This window comes from Pelophylax lessonae, assembly GCF_965119305.1.
Source record: "Pelophylax lessonae genome assembly, chromosome: 9".
NCBI classification, from domain to species: Eukaryota; Metazoa; Chordata; class Amphibia; order Anura; family Ranidae; genus Pelophylax; species Pelophylax lessonae.
The window spans coordinates 228,799,448-228,818,290 of record NC_138776.1 but is presented as its reverse complement, the minus strand read 5'-3'; the positions used below and the strand labels follow the sequence as shown (position 1 = coordinate 228,818,290).

Sequence of the window (18,843 nt, the reverse complement as noted above, 5' to 3'; positions counted from 1 at the left end):
AAATTTTTCTTTAGTCTCATTCTTTGTTTATAATGAGCCTTTAAAACTTCTAGTTTGGCACCGGTTGGGCCTTCTAGATTGGATTTGATTTTGTCAATCCCACCCCTCATTTGTGGCACTGCTTCTGGATGTCCCAGCTCTTGAGAATCAAGAAGACTGCGTCTGTCAATGAGCGATAGAGAAAAATGGATTTTTGTAAGATCTTACCGTAAAATCCTTTTCTCTTACGTCCTCCGACAGTCGCCGCCTCTTCATATTCGTCACATATGGGGTATTAGACTTTGCTCCGAAGGAGTAGCTAGGCAACAGAATATGTTAACAATAAAGCTTTAACATATCCCACCCTCAAGGGGTGGTCCCCTCAGTCAATACCCTCCTACTTCCTGCAACCATATCTCAGTTTTAATGTCTAGCTTGTCAGGAGTGGCTGGCTCTCTCTGTGCTGGGACTTTTTGTCCCAGACTCTTTCTTCTTTTTAATATTTTGTTTGAGTTTTCTCTCTACCTTTACTTAGCTGTTATTTTTGTCAGCATTAGTTAGTTCTTCGGATCATGCGGACTGGGTCTCGGGCTGATCCCCCTGATCGCAGGTCGTGGGTCAGTGGCTTCCCAGTCTGCCATCGAGCGTTCAGCCAGGTAACGCTCCTGGCACAGTGAACGACCCATCCCTGTTAGGTGCAGGGATGATTGGTGAGGTGGCTACCTCACCGGACGCTGTGCGGTTTCTTAACCGCCATTGTGTGCGTCTTGAATTGCGACTCTCCCTGCCTCATGTGCAGCGGCTTGTTCGCCTGTGCGGGTTCCCCACGCCATGTGAGGTAAGTGTATCTATGTGGGGACCTGTCTGTCTGGGGGGGGTCTCAGTCTGGGACTGTGTAACCTGCCTTTATTCACACTGCTTGTCTCCCTATCTCTCGGCTGCATGCTGTGGGCTGCAAGGGGGGGGGGGGAGCTGTGTGACACTGTGTGTGTCAGGCTGGGCAGTGTGGGAAGCTGTGTGCTGTGGGGCATGTTTTTAATGGCATGTTGGGGCATATACAGCGATCGCTGCGGCGATCTAACATGTATCCATATAATGGGATAAAATTGTGTGTGTTTTTATGCACTTTGGAGCGGCGATTTCGGCGCCAAACGACGCCATTTTACCGGCGCCCGCTCCGGCCGCATGGTTTACATGCACGGCGGCCATTTTCTTGTAGCCTCCATAGGCTTACATAGAGCGCCCTGGCAGCATCACTTCCTCTTTCCTGGAACACCGATCGAGGCAGCAGCAGCAGCGGGGTCTCCTCAGGTTTTATCCTTCTATTCCTGTTTTCCATTGCCTGTATTCAGTCTGTATATTCCCTGTGGGGGTCTCATTGTGCCTGAGTGTGGTGCGGTGGGCTGCGCTTGCCGCGCTTGCTGAAAGGGGGCAGTTAACCCTTGGTTGTCTGGCATACAGGGGCAATGGATTCTCAGGAGGGCAAGTTTCCCACAGTATTGGTGGAAAGCCAGGGGACCGCTGTTTCCCCCCCAGGGGGGGATTTAGCCACTATTGTGGCTGGCCTTGCTGCCCAGGTGCAAATGCTGGTGGCTGCTCAATCTACTAAACGGCCCAGAGTGGCTCTGTCCTCTGATTCTGAGGGTGAAGGTGATGGGGCTGTTCTGGCAGGGACCCCCTTATCGGGGTCCCGCTCCTCTCTTGATCTAGTGGGGTCTGAGGTGGAGGCTGAAGTTGAGGGGGTCGATAATTCTCCCCCTGGCTCGCCTGAAGAGCTTGCAATCATGGATGAGTTGATTGCTTCCATTAAGCAAACGCTGCGTTTGCAGGACGAAGTGTGTCCCCCCGCTGCCTTGGCGGCTTATGGGACGCAGAGAAAACGCAGGACGCCGCAGGTTTTTCCCTGCAATGCTGATTTTCAGCGCGCTGTTAAGGATCAATGGCGCGATCTGCGCAAACCTTTTGCGGTACCAAGTAAATTCAAGCTGCGTTATCCTTTCTCGCCTGCCACTGATGAACGGTGGTGTGTGCCTCCGCCAGTGGATCATGCAATTGCGGTTTTGAACAAAGCCACTGCGATTCCTGCAGAGGGTTCCCCTGTTTTCCGTGATGCCACGGATAGGAGACTGGAGTCTCTTGCCCGTCATACTTATTCTGTTACGGGTTCTATGCTTAAGGCTCTGTTTGCTTCTCTCATGGCGGCCCAGGCGATCGCAAGTTGGACGCAGATGCTTAGGCGCGTCCTAGTGGCCGATTCGGCCTCGGCGGCGACCCTGGATATGGTGGATCAGATCCACCAGGGTGTCATGTATCTGTGTGATGCGGACCTGGACCTGATTCCGTTGGCTGCACGTGTGCACAGCGTGGCGGTGTTGTCTCGCCGCCTGGTTTGGTTGAAATGTTGGTCGGTGGACCAATCTTCACGTAAAACCTTAGCCAATCTGCCTTATGATGGGTCTCGCCTTTTTGGGGAGTCCCTGGATGTATTGATTAAGGGGATCACCGGGGGTAAGAGCACTCTCTTGCCCCATTTCCCCAAGGCTAAGGGGGCTTCTGGGAAGAAGCATGCGAATTTTCGGCCCCCTCAGGGGTCCTTTCGTGCCTTTCGGCCGCACTACAAGGGCAAACCGTTCAAAGGCCAAGGCTCTCAGAAGAAGCCCTGGTCTGGGAAACAGAAGTCCGGCCAATCCGGACCTGCGGCCCATAACAGTTCGGCCTGAAGGGGCGCCCTCACCCAGTTTTGGGGTGGGGGGACGCTTGCTCGGTTTTCTTCAGCCCTGGTTGGCCCGTGTGCGGGACAGATGGGTTCTGGAAATCGTTCGATCTGGTTACAAGATCGAGTTTCTCTCTCGGCCGGAGAGCAGATTTTTTCCCTCAAATCTACAACTGTCTCCAGAGCGCCTGCGGGATCTGCACCTGGCGGTGCGGGACCTGAGGGCTCAGGGTGTGGTGGTTCCGGTGTCTCATCGGGACAGATTTCGGGGGTTTTATTCCAATCTGTTCACCGTGCCCAGGAAGGAGGGCAAGGTTCGTCCGATTCTGGACTTGAAGGCTCTGAACCGCTCTGTGCGGGTTCGCAAGTTCCGCATGGAATCCCTGCGCTCGGTGGTGGCTGCCCTGGTTCCGGGGGAATTCATGGCCTCCATCGATTTGAAGGATGCGTACCTTCACATCCCCATATTCGAGGGGCATCAGAGATACCTTCGATTTGCCATTGCGGAGGATCACTACCAGTTCGTGGCGTTGCCCTTTGGGCTCGCTTCTGCTCCGCGGGTCTTCACCAAGGTGCTTGCACCGGTTCTGGCATTATTGAGGGCCCAGGGCATTTCTGTCCTGGGGTATCTGGACGACATTCTGATTCGGTCTGCGACCAGTCAGGGTCTGGAGAAGGACCTGTCTGTCACAATGCAAACTCTGCAGGAGTTCGGTTGGACGATAAATGTTCCAAAGTCGACACTGAGTCCGTCGGTTCGTCTTCCCTATCTGGGAATGATACTGGACTCGGTGCAGGCGAAGGTCTTCCTGCCGGAAGACAAACTCAGGACTCTTCAGGAGGAAGTCAGGTCCCTCAGGGACGTTCCACACTCGTCTCTGCGGACGTGTATGAGATGTCTGGGATTGATGGTCTCGGCCTTCGAGGCGATTCCTTTCGCTCAGTTTCACACGCGGGGTCTCCAGGCGGAGATCCTGTCCAAGTGGGACGGGCGACCTCAATCTCTGGATCTTCAGATCTCGTTGAGTCATCGCACCAGGGAAAACCTTCTGTGGTGGCTACAGTCCCCGTTGGTGTCCGGGGGCAAGTAGTTTCGTCCGATCTCGTGGACGATAATCACTACGGATGCCAGCCTGTCGGGCTGGGGTGGTGTTCTGGGCGTTCTGTCCGCCCAGGGGACCTGGTCGGAGGGGGAGTCTTCCCTCCCGATCAACATTCTGGAATTACGTGCAATAAGGCTCTGTCTTCATCGCTGGACGGACCGGCTGCAGGGCTGCCCGGTTCGGGTGCAGACGGACAATGCCACGGCGGTGGCCTACATCAACCACCAAGGGGGCACCAGGAGTGCCCGAGCGGCTCGAGAAGTGGCCGACATTCTGTCTTGGGCCGAGACTCATGTCCCGGCGATAACGGCGGTTCACATTCCGGGAGTGGAGAACTGGCAGGCGGACTATCTGAGTCGCCAGACCCTGGATCAGGGGGAATGGTCTCTCCATCCGGCTGTCTTCCAGATGTTGTGCGCGAAGTGGGGTCTTCCAGATGTGGACCTGTTCGCGTCTCGCCTCAACTACAAGGTGAAGCGGTTCGTGGCAAGGACGCGCGACCCTCGGGCAGACGCGTCGGACGCGTTAGTGGCCCCGTGGCATCAGTACAGGCTGATGTACGCTTTTCCACCGATTCAGTTGCTGTCCAGGTTCCTTCGCAGGTTACACTCGGAACGCAGCACGGTGATTCTTGTGGCACCGGACTGGTCTCGCCGGTCCTGGTACGCAGACCTCGTGAATCTGGCGGTCCGACGCCCCCTGGCGTCTGCCTCTTCGAGACGATCTACTGTCTCAAGGACCGATTTACCATCCTGCTTTACAGTCGCTGGCTTTGACGGCCTGGCTGTTGAGACCGAGGTCCTGAAGGAGAAGGGTCTCTCTCCAGAGGTCGTTCATACCTTGATCAACGCGAGGAAGTCTTCCTCGGGAAAGGTTTATTACCGTACTTGGAAGGCCTATTTTGCCTGGTGTGAGTCCAGGGGGTTTTCACCCCGCACGTACTCGGTTTCCCGTGTGCTGTCTTTCCTTCAGACGGGTGTCGATCAGCGTTTGGCGCTGGCCACGATAAAGGGTCAGGTGTCTGCGCTGGCCGTTCTGTTTCAACGTCCCGTGGCTTCCAACTCCTTGGTTGGCACTTTTATTCAGGGTGTGCGGCATCTGGTTCCTCCTAGGAGGGATCCTTTGCCCCCCTGGGACTTGAATCTAGTTCTATCTGTGTTACAACGTGCTCCTTTTGAACAGATCAGGGAGATCTCGTTGTCTCTGTTGTCCAAAAAGGTCGCCTTTTTGGTGGCGATCACTTCGGCTCGCAGAGTGTCGGAACTGGCGGCTTTGTCCTGCAAGTCTCCGTACCTGGTTGTTCATTTGGATAAGGTGGTCTTGCGACCTAATCCTTCTTTTCTGCCGAAACGAGTTTCGGAATTCCATCTTAACGAGGATATTGTTTTGCCTTCGTTGTGCACGAAGCCTAAACATCCAAAGGAGGTGAGATTGCACTCTCTGGATGTTGTTCGGGCGATTAGGGTTTACCTTAAATCGACTGAGTCTTTTCGTAAGACGGACTCCTTGTTTGTTCTTCCAGAGGGTCCTCGGAAGGGCATGGCGGCTTCGGCCTCTACCATCGCCAAATGGATCAGGCAGACCATTGAACAGGCCTATGCCTTGCAGGGGAAGGTTCCCCCTGTGCCTGTTGAGGCGCACTCTACTAGATCACTGAGTACGTCTTGGGCCTGCCGTCATGGGGCTTCTGTAGCCCAGGTGTGTAAGGCGGCGACTTGGTCGACCGTGCACACTTTCACAAAATTCTACAAAGTAGATGTTCAGGCATCGGCGGATGCTTCCTTTGGCCGCAAGGTTCTTAGTGCGGCTGTTCCCTAGGGTCCCTTGTTGGGGACTCCTGGCTGTTGGGATATCTTTTGTATCCCCTGGTTTTTTTGTCTTTTCCTGGGTTGTTGCTCCTGTTGAGCACTTATTTTTGCTGTTGCCCAGCTGGTTTCCTTCCTTTGGTAAGGTTCCTTTCTTTGATGTGGAGACTGCGTTGCCTTTCGGCGCGGATGCGTTTCCCACCCCTCATGTTTGCACTGCTTTGGGACGTCCCCATATGTGACGAATATGAAGAGGCGGCGACTGTCGGAGGACGTAAGAGAAAACGGAATTTTTGTAAAATCTTACCTGTAAAATTCCTTTCTCTGAGTCCTCCGACAGTCGCCGCCCCCGCCCCTCTTTTGGGGTTTGAATGTATACTCTACTGCTATTCCACTAAAACTGAGATATGGTTGCAGAAAGTAGGAGGGTATTGACTGAGGGGACCACCCCTTGAGGGTGGGATATGTTAAAGCTTTATTGTTAACATATTCTGTTGCCTAGCTACTCCTTCGGAGCAAAGTCTAATACCCCATATGTGACGAATATGAAGAGGCGGCGACTGTCGGAGGACTCAGAGAAAGGAATTTTACAGGTAAGATTTTACAAAAATTCCGTTTTCTCTTAAGCTCATTGACAGACGTAGTACCCGCCCCTCTATCATTGAGTTGGGTTGGGTTAAATTCTCTGTACTGCTTTAAAACAGAACTGATTCCCTGTAGCAGAGAGAGGGAGGATATACCCTCAGGGACTGCCCCTAGGGTGGAGCCAGAACGTTTTGTCTTTCTGCCTAGTCCTACTCCTGCGGAGACAACATAACCCAGCTCTTGAGAATCAAGAAGACTACGTCTGTCAATGAGCTTAAGAGAAAAGGATTTTACGGTAAGATCTTACAAAAATCCATTTACTTGTCCATGGGACTAAATCAGCAGCCAAATCTACTCCTTCATGATGATCTATTTGTCCTGATAAAAAAAAAAAAAAAAAAAAAAAAAAAAAAAACTTTATCCTAAACCGTAGGTGCTTTTGGGAATTTCAGGGCTTTTTAACAATGAAAGGGGCTTTATGCCAACTTAAACTTTTAATGTTTTTTAACATGCGTGTTAATTTCCTACTCGTTCCTGCTTGTCTCTAGAACCGCACCAGGGGACTAGCAGGGACAGTCCTTGCAGTGTGACTAGCACCAATTGGGTGCTCATCAGGAAAGGGAAGTTTGTGGCTCTCAACGCTCAGCAGAAGCACATCTGCTGAGTGAGTAAATTAGGTGCCGGCCCCAATAAGAGAAGAAGAAAAAAAAGTTTTTCCTTTTTATATTACCCCCGCACACGAAAGCATTTGGGTGCTCAGTACAAGTGCGTGCCGAGCAGCCAAATCAAGCTCCGGTGTCCACCCCGTTAGAGGATCAGTTCGCCTTTAAAACAATGTGTGTTTTTACTTTATTATTTTATTTTTTTTTATTTTTAGGAGCATGGAAAACATTAAACTAACTATAGTGCAGGACTTCTGCAGACTATCAGTATGATCTGTCTGCTTGTACATCTTGCAACGTTCCTGAGCGATTCACGAACCTGCATCTGGGTGTGTTACAATTAGTGATCGACCGATATCGTTTTTTTTTTTTTATGCCAATACCGATATTTTGGTCATAGGATATTGGTATTGGCATATTTTTGTAAAAAAAAAATGTCCCCCCCCCCCCCCCCCCCAAAGGTACTCCTTGTGGACTAGGCACTGAAAAGCATTCAAAACGCCAAGTTTGGTTGTTTTGAATGCTGTCAGTTTTTTTTTTGGCGCCGAGTACCCGGAAGTGATGTCATGACATCACTTCTGGGTTTTTACATGGAGACCCGATCAGAGTCGAATGCGGCTTTGATCGGGTCTCCACTTCAGCAGCGGTGGAAGTAGGATGCCTGGGTCTCCCGCCCCTGCTCCCTGTAATGACAGCCGAGCGGCTTCTCAGCCCGCCATTCAGATCAGGTGAGTGGTATGCAGTCTCTATTTAATGGAAGGCTTCCACAACTACAGGTCCTTTTCTCAATGGCAGTTAAAGCCATATTCGCTGCGCATAGCGATTACTGGTAAATTGACACTGGGAGACATACTGACAATTTAAATAAAACACTTCCTGGAAAATGTCCACACAAATATGAATAAAATTTCCACAACAAGGTGCGCGGTAAAATAGGGTCCTACAACATTTTGGTGCAAAAGTGGACCCTTTTTTCCCCGCATTAAAATCGCCCATACGATGCGATTCTGTCGAGCTCACTGCATTTTGCAATCTGTTTCGGGGTGTCGTTTATGGAACATTAAGCCCCCGTTCACATCAGGCAGATTTGACATGTCAAATTGCTTGCCAAATCAGAGCCTATTGCCGGAAACCCTGACTTTGCGGCGCCGCACTGATTCCCAAAAGTAGTTTCTGCACTACTTGTGGGGACTTCAGAGCGATTTCAATAGACATCTGTGCATGAACCAGTACAGATGTCTGTCACATCGCCCCTGAAGTCATACTGACATGCGAGTTTAAAATTGTGCGCGTTCAGCTGAATGGTTACAAACCCACCCTTAGTGTGAACCAGTGCCATTGCTGGCAATAATGGGCTCCGATTTGACATGCGATTCGACATGATAAATCGAATGCCAAATCAGCACAATGTCAACAGGGCTTCATGTTTTATTAACGATACCCCAAAACAGAATGCAAAATGCAGTGCGCTTGCCAGAATCGCATTGCAAGGGTGTTCACAGCCATGCAATGCGATTAGGTGTGGAGAAAAAAAGGATCCTTCAACATTTTGGTGCAAATGGGATGCAATTTGAGCCATACAAAATATATGGCTCAAATAGCATTGTACAGACATCACATGTGATGTGCACAGGAATGTGGTGCGTTTTTGGTGCAAATCATATGCGGTGTTCAGCGTGCACCAATGTGAACCCAGGCTATGTTCCATGAACGACACCTCGAAACAGAACCCAGGCTTAAAAAAAGCAATAGAACAAAAAAGGTAAAAAAAAAAAAAAAAAATGCCAGTTGGCAGCGGTTTTGGTGTTAGCGTTTTATCGGTGTTTATTGACATTAGAGGGTTTTTACAGCTGAAAAACACCACTCAAAACCCACTAGTTTCCTTTCTTTTTTTTTTTTTTTTTTCAGCCAGAAACTGCCCCTGCCAAAAACTGCTGATAACAGCCTATGTTGTGTATGGGCACATAGGGATGACATGCTAGAGCGTTTATTGGCTGTAAAAAAAAAAAAAAAAAAAAAAAAAGTCTGATGCCAAAAACAGCAGCTGTAAAAATGTCCAATGTGCATGAGGGGGGGCTATAACAGTCCCTCTGTGATAGCATGGGCAGATGACGGGTTCTTTTTATGGAGACATGAGCAGGCCAGTAGGCCCCTATTGTCCCTCTATGCCCTCCACTGCAGTTGATTTAGCAAAGATCATGCTTGATTAGCTTATTCCCTGACCGTAGCAGGCTAGGAATAACCGTTCTGAACCTGAAAGTGATGGAATGCTCATTGCTTCCAAGTTCATTTTTTTTTTTTTGAGAGGAAGTCTTTTTCAGTAAAAAAACAAAAACCAAAACCAAATTAAAGCTACTGCTGCAGTCTAAGGCTTGTTTAACCCCCTATAAATTCCAGGCCGCTTTTATACAGTGTATGGATGTCCATTGATTAACAAAGTATGTGCAATATGTGGTACCCCGTTGTGAATGCTATGAATATTATGGGACTATATAAATCATTACAATGTAACATTCTGTTTTTTTGCCTGACACACTTTTTTTTTTTTCTTTTTTTCTCTTTTGTTCATTGACTGACACAGCTTCATATCTTCATTGACTGTTGGGTTATGCTGCTCTTCATAGGAGTAGGACACTAGGCAGAAAAGTGTTAACAAGTTAACAAGACTTTGACCACTCCCAGGGGGTATACTCCCACTTCCTGCTCTAGGACTTCAGATTTTTTTTTGCCTAGTAGGAGTAAGGACCTAGCTTCTTGCTGGGATCTCTGGTCCTGGCATTTTTTCTCAATTTTAAACATTTTTTTTTTCCTTTTTTGAATCTTTTTCCTTTTGCAATCAAGCTGTTCCTTTGAGAACTGCAATCAACTGCCGGACTGGGTGACGCACTAGATATTCTAGATCATTATGGTCCCCCAGTCTGGCCAGCGAGCATGTGCAGACTGTAGCTACGCACTCAGTCGGCCGTGACATAGCCCTACTGGACGGGGGCTGGGTGGCGAGTGGAACACCATGCTAGGACGCACACGACTGGGTTGCGGCATAAGTCACAGCGTACCCCTGGCCCGCAGCTCCCACCATACCAAGATGGGGAGGTGTTCTGCCTGGAGTAGTGCCCGCACGGTCTCCAAAGAAGTGACGAGTAACTTGTTCCCCCTTTTTTCTCCTCTGGGAAACTGGGTCCATTCTAGGGTGGTTGGTCCCTCCTGTGACCTTCTGACCCCCCCACCCCCGGTACCCCGTTTTTTTTAAAAAAAAAAGGGGCCTCTGTCCTAACCCCCCACTAACCGGAGGCACTGCTTATGGTGAGGAATATGTATATGCAGTCGCTGGTAGTAAAAGTGGATTTAGCTCTGCCGAAAAGACAGGGAAAGAAGCACCCCCTGCCCTCACCTTCCCTCTCTATGCCCTTAGATTCTGAGGATAAAGTGGCCGCTGCAGATGCCAGCAACCCCACAGGGTCTGCATCCACGCAACAGGATGACTCTGATAGTGAGGATGAGCCCTCTTCCTCATCCTCTGCGCAAGAAAAGGTGCATGTGGAGGCACTGATGGTATCAGTGCGAGAAACAAAACTAAAGATGGAAGACACTGCTGGTGCTGCTGCGGCTGTACAGTTTGGTACCTGAAAACCAGCAAAGGTGCTTTAAGGGGTTTCCCTTTCCTGCCTATTTTGTTGAGATTTTCAACAGTCAGTGGAGTCCCCCGAAACGCATGGTTGGGATAGGATACCTAAGCATTTTTACTCGGAGGTACCCCTTTGAGGAGTCTCTCATTAAGAAACGGACAGTTCCACCGGTGGTAGTTTACAGGCTGAATAAGGCCACCTTGCTACCGGTAGAGGACGCTCCGTCCTTTAAAGACCCTGCAGACAGGAAGGCTGAGGCTCTGGTCCGCCATCTTTTCACTGTGACAGTTTCCATTTTGAGGCCGGTGTTCACCATTACCCTGGTCTCTCAGACCTTAACGGAATGGGCTAGAATCCTGCACCAGAATTTGGAAGGGGGTCAACACCCTCCTGAGCTGGCGGAATCGACAGATCTGTAAATACAGGGGTTGCAATATATCTGTCGCCTGCTTTGGGTAGAAGAAGCTGCTGACGTATCTCCCGTTTGTGGTCGATCGTCTGTTCGGAGCTTCAATGGAAGAGATCATTAAAGGTCTCACTGTGGTGGTAAGAGCACACTGCTTCCGCAGAGCACAAAGGGCAGAGCGCCTTGGCGCAAACATGATCTGGTGTTCTCAGCCCACAAGCGGCCCTTTTGTACCACCCAGGACAAGGGTTCAAACCCCCCACCCCCAGCATTCTCGGGGGGGGGGGGGTTCCAAGAGACCCTGGGTTGGTATATCAAAAGCGGGTTCCTCTGGCTCTGCAGACAAGTCCTCTTCGGCCTGAAGGGACGCCCTCACCTATTCAAGGGGTGGGGGGACGTCTTTGCTTCTTTCTGGATCCTTGGGCCTCCCTCATTCAAGACAAATGGGTTCACGAATTGATCCGATCCGGGTTAAAAGATCGAACCGACTCCTGTCTCCGGATCAATTGCAGGGACTCATAGGGGTGGCCAAGATTTTCTCTTGCAGGGGGTCAATCATGCCAGTTCAGAAATGGAATGCTTTCAGGGGTTTTTTTCAAACCTTTTCACTGTTCTCAGAAAAGAGGGCAAGGTTCTTCCAATTTTGGACCTCAAGGCTTTGAACTGCTTTGTGAAAGTCCAAAAATTCAAGATAGAGTCCAGTTGCACAGTAATGGCTTCACTTCAGCAGGGGGATTTTTTGGCCTCCATCAACATCAAGGACGCCTATCTTCATATTCCAATGTATGGCAAACATCAATGCTTCCTTCGATTTGTGGCGTTACCCTTTGGTCTCGCATCAGCACCTCGGGTATTCACGAAGGTGTTGGTCCCGGTACTCGCCTTACTCGGAGAGAAATTGTGGTACTGGGGTACCTGTACGACCTTCTGCGAGTGGTATCGCGTCTTACAGAGCGATCTGGACATCACTGTGCAAACTTTACAAGGTTTCGGCTGGACACTAAACTTTCAGAAATCAGCTCTGACTCCATCCAACAGGTTGGACTATCTGGGACTGACTCTGGATTCAGTCTTTGCTCGAGTGTTTCTCCCGGAGGAGAAACTGCAAAATCTGCATCATGCGATTCAGCTTCCGTTCAACCGCTGGCCATCTCTCTCAGGGCTTGCATGCAAGTGCTGGGGTTAATGGGTTCCACTTTTCAGGCGGTTCCGTTTGCTCAGTTTCACTCGACTTCTGCAGAGGGAGATCCTGGCGAAATGGGACAGGAATCCTGGATCCCTGGACAATCTGGTCGAGTTGACCGGGGACACGAGGGGCACCTTTCTCTGGTGGCTGTGCTCTCTGGCGCTTTGCCTGGGAAAATCCTTCCTTTCCATATACTGGACCGTGATCTCCAGACTCAAGTTTGTCTGGGTGGGGAGATACCCTTGGCAGATATTCGGCCCAGGGATTTGTACTCGCGAGGAGTCCTCTCTTGACGATCAACATACTGGAGATTTGGGCAATCAGACTTTCTGTCCCAGTGGACGGATCATCTACAAGGGAGTCTGGTAAGGATTCAATCGGAAAATGCCACGACCGTGGCATATGTCAATCAAGGGGGCACAAGGAGTGCCCTTGTGGCCAAAGTGGCTGGTATTCTGAGATGGGCAGAACATGTTCCCTCTCTGCTGTGCAGATTCCAGGGGTGGACAAGCAGGCGTACTACCGTAGCCGGCAGACTGGCTCTGAGTCCGGACGAATGTTCTCTCCATCCTGAGGTGTTTCAACAGTTGTGCCTCTGGTGTGGGACTCTCGATGTGGATCTACTGGCTTCTCGTCTCAACAGGTAGGTTCAGAAGTTTGTAACAAGATCTCGAGACCCCTTTGAAGACGCAGTAGACGCTCTGGTGGCCCCCTGGGGTCAGTATTGTCTAATTTATGCCTTCCCTCCGTTACAGCTCCTGCTAAGACTCCTGCGCAGGATCGAGGCATTGGGGATTCCAATGATCCTGGTGGCTCTGGACCGGCCTCGCCAATCTTGGTACGCAGGGTTAAGACTGGTTGCCGACGCTCCTTGGCGGCTCCCTCTCAGAGAAGATCTGTTGTCTTAACCTCCTTTGCGTGAAGTGCCTCCTGGGCTTTCCATCATCAGGCGTCGGTAGTCCAGGTGTGCAAGGTCGCCACCTGGTCATCTGTGCATACGTTCACCAAGTTTTACATGGCGGATGTCCTGTCATCTACAGATGCTGCTTTTGGCCGCAAAGTTTTGCATGCTGCAGTTGTGGAGGCTGTGGCCCAAGGGTTTTTTTTTTTTCCAGTTGGTGAGCCCCAGTTGTTCCAGGTTGGCTATTTTTTTTCTGTTAGGCCTTTGTTAACTAGAAAAAAAAAAAAAAAAAAAAGTTAGCTGTGTGCCCACCCCTCATGATGACACTGCTTTGGGACATCCCAACGGTCAATGAAGATATGAAGCGGTGTCCGTCAATGAACGAAAGCGAAAACTGGATTTTTGTCTTTCCGTAAAATCCTTTTTTCTGATGTTCATTGACGGACACAGCACCCACCCCTCTGTGGAGTTGGGTTATGTGTTTTTCTGACACTGCTTGTTTCAAAACTGACATCCTTGAGCAGGAAGTGGGAGTATACCCCCTGGGACTGCCCATGGGAGAGTTGAAAGTGTTAACTTTTGTTAACCCTTTGTCGCCTAGTGTCCTACTCCTAGGAAGAGCAGCATAACCCAACGGTCAAAGATATGAAGCTGTGTCCGTCAATGAACAAAAGAGAAAAGGGTTTTACGGTAAGACAAACCTCCATTTTTTTTTTTTTTTTTTTTCAGGAGTTCGAAAAGCTGTCCGAATACTTCAAGACTCACTTTCAAGTTGATTTAGTCGAGAAGGACATGTGTGTGAAAGGATGGAACTGGGGATCTGTGAGATTTGGAGGTTTGTCCCTTTTTTAACCCTCTTTACCTTATTTCAAGAGACTGAAATATTGCTAAAAGGGGTTTGAGTAGCTTGCAGCTGGCTAATTTGGTAGATGGGGATTTTTTTTTTTTCTTTTACTAAAGTGATCCTGTTGCTAAAATGAAAGTCCCATGTAATCCTTTCTCTGCCAGTCATTTTTTGTGTTAAAAGCACATGGGGGTGCGAAACCAAACCTAGATTACCAACACAGCTGCCAAAAGCTATATGCGAGAGATGCATATACATGAGTAACCAACATATCAATCGGGCTACCAGATTTGTCCAAAAAGAAAAAGGCGAGGGAGAGCGGAGTAAGCCACCTATACCGGCCAAGGAGCAATGACAGTAAGAATCTTAAAGGAGTCTCTCTGGCTAGACACCCAGCAGTGTTAAGTCCGATAGAAAGACAGAGGGTGCCAAGCCCAGCCCTGACGGTCTTGAGTATTTTAAGACGGGGGCAGCATTGATAGCATTTGATGTTGATCATCATTTGATGATCATACATTGACCTATGGGGCCCTGTTTCAGCATTAGGATCAGAGATAGGGAAACGTGGCAATTGGAGAGTAGGAATAGATTCAGAAGATGTTAAGATTCCTAGATCCTAAGAGGGGAGTACTTTAGCCATGAAGGGGTACCCTTTGTTCGGAAATCAATGCTGTTTAAGATGGCTGGAAAAGGGTAGGTCCAGTTTTTCTATCCTAAGGAGGTTGAGAAGATCGGATTTAAGATATTTTGATCGTGGGAGGGGTGGATGAAATCCCTGTTCTTTAGGATTACCCTCCTGGCAGACATTTAGCAGGTAACAAGCCATGCCTTATTTTGTAGAAGTCAGAGATGAGACTTGGGTAGATTCCGATTGATGGAGTCAAAAGAGCCAAATAAGAGCAGATCTACATTCTTGTGAGGGCAGAGGCCAGTAATTGCTGAAACAAAGAGTTTCGCTCGATTCCAAAAGGAGTTCATAGGCGGGCAAGACCAGAGTCTGTGAAGTAGAGATAGTTTCTCTATCGCTTATTGACAGACGTAGTCTTCTTGATTCTCAAGAGCTGGGTTATGTTGTCTCCGCAGGAGTAGGACTAGGCAGAAAGACAAAACGTTCTGGCTCCACCTTAGGGGCAGTCCCTGAGGGTATATCCTCCCTCTCTCTGCTACAGGGAATCAGTTTTTTTCTGTCTAGTCAGGAGTAAGGACCTAAGCTCCTTGCTGGGATCTTTTTGGTCCTGGCAAGATTTTTTCTTTAGAAGAAATATTTTTTAGGTAGTTTTTTCTCCAGTGTTTTTCCTGTGAGATCTTCAAGCAAAAAACGCCGGACTGGGCGACACTAGTGGTCACCCCAGCCGGCCTACGAGCGTGCGCAGACCATTGCATTGCGCTTGGTCGGCCGCGACACATTCAAGTAAGTATGCGGGGCCGGGCGACGGGCTGGATGTTGAGATCCAGTGGTCACCCCGGTTTCTGCCTACGAGCGCGTGCAGACCAGAGCTCCGCGCTGGGTCGGCCGCGACGGAGTCCCAGTGGAGGGACTGACCTTGCGAGTTAAAAGTCTCGCTTGGACGCCAGGAACCTGAGAGTCGAGGCGTCCGGAGTGGTCCACAAACCCCCACCCCGGTGGAGAGGGTATTGTGAAGAGAGGGTGCCTGTCGGTTCGGTATGGTGAGTAAATGTTCCCTTTTTTCTTTCCTCGTTATGAGGCAGTATGAATTATGGGCCCCTCCATACATGGTCAGTATATATCTGACACTAAAAGTCCCCCTTGTAAATACAGTATGTGTTTGTGGGAAGTGGACTTGGTTTGAGAGCTAACACTCTACCCAGCAGACTGTAGCATTACAGCAGACATAGGAGGTATAATCCTACCTTATTTGTAGTGTATCTCCTGTAGATCTATCAATCGCCACTCAGCAGAGATGCAGGTGGATGTGCTGGGAAAAACGTTTTCGGCGGTCCGCCGCCATTTTGCCGTAGACCAGGTGCATGCATGTCCTCAGGTCACGCCGGCCGCCATGTTTTTGGAGTCTGTCTCCTATATGGGGGCGGCCATGTTTCATGAGCCCAGCTACCTCGTGGAGAGCTGGGAACGCCGGAAGGCGTACACAGGGGGCGGAGCCACGTCCTTCTACCCGGGAAAAAGCAACAGCTCCTTCCAGTCTGTAAAGACAGACGCTGACTGCAGTTGGTTGGAAACTTCACTGCATCGGTTGGTGAGCCTTGGGGGTCCCTCTCTCTCTCTGTGGGATCGAGAAGCAGGTACTCTGAGGGGCGCTATTGCGCTAGGGGGAGACACATAAAAAAAAAAAAAAAATTAAAAAAAAAAAAAAAAAAAAAGAGAGGTATTTTTTATTTAAAAAAAAAAAAAAAAAAAGTTTTTTTGTGTTTTCTGGCAAAGGTGTCCTGAATTATCATGGACCCTGCCACTCATGTATCTCCTCCGGATCCCCTCGAGGGGTCTGCGGGATCCTCCAGCACCCCACTGACGATTAAATCATTGTCCGCTATTATGGAAGCTTGTGTCCCGGGTGGAAGTGGCTTGTCAGGGACAGGGCGCAAGTAAGCGACCCCCGCCTAACCCCTTATTATCTGAAACCTCGGATTCAGACTCTGAGCCTATTTCTGCAGTTGCAGGTACTTCATCTGGTATTGGTGTCTCGTGTACTGTCTTTTCAGACAGTGAGGAGGATGTTTCGGCATCAGCCATAGCCAGAGAGGAAGCGTTGGTAAACGCACTCATGGTATCTGTTCAAGAGACCTTAAGATTACAGGGTATTCCGTCAGAAATAGCTGAAACTGAAATCCCTTTTGAGACTAAAAACGCATCTAGTGGCGAAGGTTTTTTCCATTGCCCAAATGTTTTGGCAATCCAATCAAAGAAGAATGGAGTCTGCCAAAACGCATTTCTACTATTTCTAAACGCATTAACAGGCGTTATCCGTTTGAGGAAACCCTCATTAAAAAATGGACAGAACCACCTGTGGTGGATTCACCAATTGCTAGATTGAATAAAGCCACGGTTATTCCTCTAGAAGACGCTCCGTCTTTTAAAGATCCAGTGGATCGCAAGATAGAAGCTATGTCTCGCACCATGTTTACCTTGATTGGATCAGCTTTCAGACCAATAATTGCTATTGGTCTGGTTTCGCAGGCTGTAACTGTATGGACCAAGTGGTTACGCCGGGACCTAGAAGAGGTCCCTCAGGCGGTATCAGATTTGTTGGAACAGATGATACAGGGGTTACAGTTTGTGTGTGATGCGGCGTTAGACGCCACTTCATTATTGGCGCGAGCATCTGTCTCAGCGGTGGTTCTCAAGCGTACACTGTGGCTAAAAGGTTGGTTAGCCGACCAAGGTTCCAAAAAAGCATTGGTAATTTCCCCTTTTTAGGAGAGCGTCTATTTGGAGCCAACTTTGATGAGATCATTAAGGATCTCACGGGTGGAAAGAGCACCTTTTTACCGCAAAATTTTAAGGTAAAGGAACTCGTCAAAGACGAGGGCCTTCTTTTTCTGCTCACAAGAGGTTTTTTTTTTTCGTCCCGCGGGTGAAAAAATTAAGTCCTCCAAAGCTCCTGCAGGAGTCGTTGGTCGGGCAAGCAAAAGCCCGCCCCCTCTAGACCTGAAGATAAACCGTCCAAAGCCTGAAGGTGCGCCCCCCACCCATAACTGGGGTGGGGGGACGTCTTCGCCGGTTCCCGGATCCATGGCTTTCCAGAATCCCGGACAGATGGGTTTGCAAAGTCATAAGGTCAGGGTACAAGATCGAGCTTCGATCTCTCCCACCGGCGCGATTCTTCCCTTCCAATAGCCGACTATCCCCGGGTCGTTTAGACGATCTGTGGAGAGCAGTCACAGATTTACTACAACAAGGAGTGGTAGTCCACGTTCCTTGGACTGAACGCTTTCAGGGGTTTTTATTCAAACCTATTTACAATACTCAGGAAAGAGGGCAAAGTGCGTCCAATTCTGGACTTAAGGGCACTCAATTCTTTTGTCTACATAAGAAGATTCAGAATGGAGTCCATTCGCACAGTAGCAGCCTTTCTGCATCCAGGGGATGTCCTAGCGTCCATAGACATCTAGGACGCATATCTTCACATTCCCATTTTCGCAGGACATCAGCGGTTTCTACGTTTTTCCGTAGAAGAGAACCACTATCAGTTTGTGGCGTTACCTCTCGGTCTCGCCACGGCTCCGCGGGTCTTCACGAAGGTGTTGGCCCCAATGTTGGCACTTCTGCGCCAAAGAGGCATATCGATTCTAGGTTACCTAGACGATCTTCTGCTTCATGCAGAGTCTCCTCAGACCTTGCTACAAAACATAGAAATTACTATGATTTCTTTACAGGAATTCGGGTGGCTGGTGAACCAGCAAAAGTCATTTCTGGTTCCCACCCAGAGGCTCGAATATCTGGGTCTAATTCTAGACACAGTCAGGACAAGAGTTTTTTCTTCCGGTAGGGAAACTCCGAAAGATTCAATCAGCAGTCCACCAACAGCTGGTCTTCCCTTCGGACTTGCATGAGGGGTCTGGGGTTGATGGTGGCTTCCTTCGAAGCAGTCCCATTTGCCCAGTCCCATACCCGAATTCTTCAGCAAGAGATTCCTCTCAGATGGAATCGGAATCCGGAATCCCTGGACAATCAGATCCGATTGAGCAAACAGACCAGAGAGTCTCTGGTCTGGTGGCTTCGGTCTCCGATGCTCAGCCAGGGAAAGTCATTTCTGCCAATATATTGGACGACAGTGACCACGGATGCCAGTCTATCCGGATGGGGAGGAATTCTCAGTCAGTTATCTGTCCAGGGACTTTGGTCCCCGGAAGAATCCAGGTTACCGATAAATGTATTGGAACTGAGAGCGATCAGACTTTGTCTGATTCACTGGACCGAGCAGCTCCAGGGCAGCCCGGTTCGGATCCAGTCGGACAACGCCACGGCCGTGGCTTATGTCAATCACCAGGGGGGCACCAAGAGTGTCCGAGCGGCCAAAGAAGTGGCTTGCATTCTTCGCTGGGCGGAACGATTT

General features: G+C 49.5%; 1 protein-coding gene across 1 annotated transcript in view; it reads left to right on the top strand.

Annotated features, from left to right (window-relative positions):
• The window catches only part of SSRP1 (structure specific recognition protein 1), a 135,194-nt gene that overhangs the window by 11,951 nt on the left and 104,400 nt on the right, over nucleotides 1-18,843 (top strand). The window contains exon 3 of the mRNA XM_082269205.1: nucleotides 13,696-13,801. Within this exon, the coding sequence (XP_082125331.1) occupies nucleotides 13,696-13,801 (106 nt within the window). The remainder of the gene's footprint in view (nucleotides 1-13,695; nucleotides 13,802-18,843) is intronic.